Here is a 6,073-nt window from a genome sequence, read left to right as displayed (position 1 = left end):
TACTGGTTGTCTAGGTCACGGGGTAGTCTCGTGATCACACCCTGCTATCACCCGCGCCAACTGTTGCTGGGGGGATAGATAGCGAGCGATGCCGCGAGGACCTGTGTTTAGTGGTGTCCCGCCTCAGGTTACAGCGTTTAAGAAAAGAAAGTGTTGAAAAGGGAAAACCACAACGAGCAGTTAGCTCTGCCCTGGCTGGCTGGGGATGTGTCTGAGTCAGATGTAAACACACTGCCAATGGGAGGTGGAACTAGAAGTCATACCACAGTAAACAGGTGTCTAGTTGGAGCGAGAGTCATGGGATTAAACTCCATTATGTCCAGTAGAAGTGGAGGAAGCCTTCATACCCTGGTCCATTTCAACAGTATAGGGATGCACTTCATGCCAACAGGTTGAATAATACAGTAGAAACCAACAGTTATAGAAGACAACAGAGAGTAGAGTGTTTTAGCAGGAGGATTGTTTATTGGTGTTATGCTTTGAGCTGCAACCCTCTGTTCTACTGTCATCTCTGTGACCGACTGCCTGGTGGCTCGTAACAAAGAAATAAATATGGAGGATATAAAACCATGCCTGCATATAACGCCAGAGAATAATTTACACTAGAAAAGAGTAATGACACGGTGGCAGCAGCCGCTGGTAGAAAGTGTGTTGCTAGCTGCAGGCCAGAAAGACGTAGAAATGTTTAAGGCAAGGCCTCTCCTCCTGCACAGATATAGCCTTCTCTTAGCCGATAGACTGGCCTGGAAGAACACAGAACACAAAACTATTAGTTGTGACTTATACAACACATACACCAAGTATACTTTTACGCACAAGTATTAGTTGTTTTACACAAGAAAACTCACATTTATTTACACAACAAAATTCTCTCACACAAAACACACAATGATACGTTTATTTACAGACAACTATTTGTTAGTATTGACAGGTAGTGATGTTAAGGTTGAGATGAGGGGGACAATAATGAGTGTGGGACAGGAAGGAAACGTACCTTTGTTGCTCACAGACACTTCTGGATGTTGTTCAGGACGTCTTCATAGACAGCGTTGTACAGATGTTCCTTTGACTTAGTTCCATCTAGCTGCACTGTAAACACCACACAAATAATCAGTAACATGAAAACAGATATTACACAAGTAGGAGAACACACACGCACACACACAGAAGCATTACACATTTATCACAAACACGTGATTTAACGGGAGCACGGATATACTGTGCACATACACAAAACAAACACTTACCAACATCAACTCCTGATGTTTCCATGATGATCTTGTGTTTGGTGTACATGGGCCAGACGTGACCATCAAACAGACCCGGGGGATCTGGTACCTTGTAGTTTCTTGAGCTGCACACAGGACACACACACACACAGGACACACACACACACACACAGGACACACACACACACAGGACATACACACACACAGGACATACACACACACAGACACACACAGAGGACACACACAGACACCTGGGATTAGCTGAAAGGTTACTCCACAACAGCAAAGCAGCAGAAGCTGGATGTTCAGGTAGATATGTCCGTGTTTCAGTGTTTAACTTACCACCTCCTCTTTTTGCATACTTCGTATGGAATGGAAATAAAATAGCGTTGGTTCAGCACGTCGATCAAAGGTCTGCAGGAACACAAACAGAATTGGAAATATTATATTTTTAGTTTTATACATTTTACAAGTTGACCGAATGAGATGAAAGTACGTCTCACTCCTGTGTGGAATGGACCGGCCCCTCACCCAGAGTTTTAGGGAGAGAACAGACACTCCTGTGTGGAATGGACCGGCCCCTCACCCAGAGTTTTAGGGAGAGAACAGACACTCCTGTGTGGAATGGACCGGCCCCTCACCCAGAGTTTTAGGGAGAGAACAGACACTCCTGTGTGGAATGGACCGGCCCCTCACCCAGAGTTTTAGGGAGAGAACAGACACTCCTGTGTGGAATGGACCGGCCCCTCACCCAGAGTTTTAGGGAGAGAACAGACACTCCTGTGTGGAATGGACCGGCCCCTCACCCAGAGTTTTAGGGAGAGAACAGACACTCCTGTGTGGAATGGACCGGCCCCTCACCCAGAGTTTTAGGGAGAGAACAGACACTCCTGTGTGGAATGGACCGGCCCCTCACCCAGAGTTTTAGGGAGAGAACAGACACTCCTGTGTGGAATGGACCGGCCCCTCACCCAGAGTTTTAGGGAGAGAACAGACACTCCTGTGTGGAATGGACCGGCCCCTCACCCAGAGTTTTAGGGAGAGAACAGACAGGCTTTTCACATGCTTGTTACTTAGTTAAACAGGAAGAAAGAGTCAAAGTATTGACGAAGTGTACTGGTGTTACTACTACTATATTACTGTGGTATCATACTTTACATAGAACAACAAAGCTGCTAAATGAACCAGATCTACAACTACTGATGTTCTACTGAGACACAGAAACACATTTTGTCCTCCTCACCCAAATTTGAGGAGCAGGAGGAGAGGAAGAAGGGGAGAGAGACAAGAGTCCTCACCCATAGGTGTAAAGCAGGAATCCTTCCACGATGAGGATGTGAGTTCCCTCATCCCTGTGGTCAGACTCTGGGAGAATCTCCGTATCCAAGGTGTTGTTGACGCCGTGCGACCTTTCAAACTTCACCGGGTCGTCAAGCCAGGCGTAGATGGTACTCATCATGGCGTCCATGTCGAGGGCAGTGATGACTGGAGGGATGAAGGAAAGAAAAAGGCATATAAAGGGAGAGAGACAGTGAGAAATGGACAGATATACAGCTAAAATCCACCTTCTAGGTTAAGGTGCATGATGATTGTATTAAGTAGTAGTGTGTTACACACCCACACACAGACAGACTCACCCCCCCAACCCTTCCAGAAAGAACCCGTCTTACCATCATACTGCTTAAAGCCATCTTCACCAACTTCAATCTGATCTTGTGGCTGAAACATACATGAATGAGATGTACCCAGGTACAGTCTAACATTCTGCCATATGAACACCTCAGGGTCTGCCAACCCTCCCTCACGCCTCTCTCCCAACACACACTGAAGGAAATACCTGCTCTTCTATCCAAGCAATGACATCCATATAGATTCAAAGCTCTGACGAATCTAGCCCATGTGCAATGTGCGTTTACTCTATCACTAGCATAACGACCAACATAATAGCAACAGTAATAGCTATAGTAATACACTCATAAGAGACTCACCTTGAAAAAGTCATCCTGATGAACCACACAACAGTTGGGAAGGTTCTTGATCAGTTTGTTGGTGAGGGTGGTCTTTCCCCCGTTGGTTACGCTGTAAAGACATACACAATCACATATGGTAAAAACACCACGAGGGAGGGCGCTGTATTGTACAACGTCGCTGGCATTACATATGAATGGCAACTAGTGGGCAGAGGGACAGATAACGATTTACACACGTTTGTATTCTTTTAGCGCCGCAGGTAACATTGTAATGTTAAATCGCCCGACGCTGGCAACATTATTGTCGTGAATTTCGTTACAATGTACACCAACTTTTAATGACGGCTGCACACGTATTACATTGTCACAACCGGAGACGAACCTCTTCGCCACAGACAGAAGGGGTTATAAATATATTAGTATTCGCTCCCGGGGCGATGAGGCTATGTCAGAATCATATTTGGGGTATTTATTAGACAATGGAAATATAGTGCTGGAAAGGGAAGGGCTGGAAAGTCGCCACGATGACAGAAAGACAACGGACAAGCGGTATTCCTATGGAACGCGCCCAGCCCCACGTGCTGCGGCCTAGTAGGCTATATTACCGGTATTTCAAGACACTCACCCTCCGATGCCGATAATGCACTTCATCTTGTCAGACAGTGAAAGTTCAGGAAACTTGCAAAAAACGTCAAAAAAACCAGGACCGGTCAGCCCTCTAGGAACTCAGTGATCAGACGGAAGAAAGCTTCAAAAGAGAAGGTTCAGTAAATGTTAACTACTTGATTCTTCCATATTTCAGAATATGGTGAAAGGTTGGACGATGTCACTTCGCTGTGTGCTTCCACCAAGAGAGAAATGAACTGCTAGGCTCACTACTACACTTACTGCCAGTTCAACGGTGATTGGCTATATAAACACTTCAGTCCCAGCAGAAACATAAAACCCACAGCCAATCAGGAAGCGATGAAATCTTCACCCCCGCTTTCCCCGCCCACCTGTTTTTCTAGAGCCAATTAAAATAAAACTTTAATGCAAAAAAATTTAGATTTTGTTGTTGTCTGAAAAAGGAAAAAAATAAAACACTTGTTAGTTCTTTGTCCATTGCTCATGTTTTTATTTTTCTTCTTATTGGTGTCTTTTAGGAGTGTTTTCTTTGCAGCAATTCGACCATGAAGGCCTGATTCACACAGTCTCCTCTGAACAGTTGATGTTGAGATGTGTCTGTTACTTGAACTCTGTGAAACATTTATATGGGCTGCAATTTCTGAGACTGGTAACTCTAATGAACGTATCCTCTGATGCTGAGGTAATGGGTCTTCCTTTCCTGTGGCGGTCCTCACAAGAGCCAGTTTCATCATAGCGCTTGAGGGTTTTTTGGGACTGCAAGTTCTTGAAATGTTCCCTATTGACTGACCTTCATGTCTTAAAGCAAATATGGACTGTCATTTCTCTTTGCTTAGGTTGTTTTTGCCATAATATGGACTCAGTCTTTTACCAAATAGGGCTATCTTCTGTATATCACGTCTATCTTGTCACAACACAACTGATTGGCTCAAATGCATTAAGGAAATAAATTCCAATTTAAGTTAACAACACACCTGTTAATTGAAATGCATTCCAGGTGACTACCTCATAAAGCTGGTTGAGAGAATGCCAAGAGTGTGCAAAGGATGTCCTCAAGGCAAAGGGTGGCTACTTTGAAGAATCTCAAATATAAAATATATTTTGATATATTTGACATTTTTTGGGTTACTACATCATTCCATATGTGTTATTTCATAGTTTGTATGTCTTCACTATTATTCTACAATGTAGAAAATAGTAAGAATACAGAAAAACCATTGAATAAGTAAGTGATTACCTATGCAAACTTTTGACTGGTCCTGTACTTATGGTCTTAGAACACCCAAGATAATAAGATAAAGGTAATTCTTTTTTAATTGCATCATGTTTTTGCTCTCTTCACTTTCTCCTGCTGACCTCGTCGCTTTGTTTACTAGTATCCACCCTTTCCGCAATGTGACACAGTTTGAGGTTTGAAACCAAAATATCTCCTACAGATGGTTTTCTGCCCCCTCAGAACCTCAGCTATGAGTAGTTGGCTGCCAACAGTATGTTTGCTTCCCAAATGGCACCCTATTCCCTACATAGTGAACTACTTTTGATCAGGGCCCAAAGAGCTCTGGTCAAAAGAAGTGCACTATATAAGAGAGAGGGTACCATTTGGGATGTAAAATGAATCAAATCCGGTTCTGACTTGTGTTGTGAGGCGGCTGTGGCCATTCATGGCTACAGGGACTTAATTGTCTTATATATCAATTGAGAGACATACTTTTTTTTCCCTTGTTAAAGTTGACATTGACCATTAAAAGCAAGCTATTAACAACTAAAATACCAAGATAGGATGTGTAAACATGTATAGCCACTTTTATCCATTTCTATTCTGTGACAAAACAGAATATACCAATTAACAATTCTGGTTAGAGTGCCTTGGTCTTTAGGGTTAGCTCCTTAAACATTTAGCCTTTCCTTTCCCAACACTTTCATGTTTTATTTGTGAAACTGAATGCATTCCTCTCAAAACATAGGATTCTGACACCCACCATCTCAGATTGTTTCCCAAAATAGTTTGTTGTTAGAAACAGGTAAGATTAGCATTCCTGCAACATTATTTTGTTGAAATATAATTTGATCTTTGAGAAATTAAGATAATTGATTGCACCCAAATTGGCCATTTTAATTTATAAGATGTATATAATATTAAATAATTATATTACTTAACATCCGATTTGGACCAAACTTTTTTCCAACTATGAGTAAGACATGGCGAATCCAAAGAAGTGATCAAAAGCCATCCACGGACCCCCCACT

The 6,073-nt window shown here is 42.9% G+C and overlaps 1 protein-coding gene across 2 annotated transcripts; it reads right to left on the bottom strand.

The window, feature by feature from the left end:
- Positions 1–443: 443 nt before the first annotated feature.
- LOC139399939 (nicotinamide riboside kinase 2-like) lies at positions 444–4,423 on the bottom strand. Of its 2 annotated transcripts, XM_071145074.1 has the most exons (8): positions 3,825–4,423; positions 3,218–3,308; positions 2,900–2,948; positions 2,528–2,714; positions 1,572–1,643; positions 1,248–1,354; positions 995–1,089; positions 444–743 (listed from the first exon to the last, which is right to left on the bottom strand). In XM_071145074.1, the coding sequence occupies exons 1-7, from the start codon at positions 3,848–3,850 to the stop codon at positions 1,004–1,006; spliced, it is 618 nt and encodes a 205-aa protein (XP_071001175.1). In that variant the 5' UTR covers positions 3,851–4,423; the 3' UTR covers positions 444–743; positions 995–1,003. The 2 variants fall into 2 exon arrangements, with proteins under 2 accessions (XP_071001175.1, XP_071001176.1); XM_071145075.1 differs by lacking the exon at positions 2,900–2,948 and having other exon boundaries at positions 3,825–4,088.
- Positions 4,424–6,073: the final 1,650 nt, after the last annotated feature.

Source organism: Oncorhynchus clarkii, unplaced genomic scaffold, assembly GCF_045791955.1.
Source record: "Oncorhynchus clarkii lewisi isolate Uvic-CL-2024 unplaced genomic scaffold, UVic_Ocla_1.0 unplaced_contig_911_pilon_pilon, whole genome shotgun sequence".
NCBI lineage: Eukaryota > Metazoa > Chordata > Actinopteri > Salmoniformes > Salmonidae > Oncorhynchus > Oncorhynchus clarkii.
Note: the sequence above shows the minus strand (reverse complement) of the source record. Positions and strands in the feature narration are given on the sequence as shown.

Coding starts and splice junctions, on each gene's coding strand:
- LOC139399939 (XM_071145074.1), bottom strand. CDS start 3,850: ATGAAGTGCATTATCGGCATCGGAGG. Junction 3,309..3,824: donor TGCATTATCGGCATCGGAGG/GTGAGTGTCTTG, acceptor ATGTCTTTACAG/CGTAACCAACGGGGGAAAGA. Junction 2,949..3,217: donor ATCAGGATGACTTTTTCAAG/GTGAGTCTCTTA, acceptor TGTATGTTTCAG/CCACAAGATCAGATTGAAGT.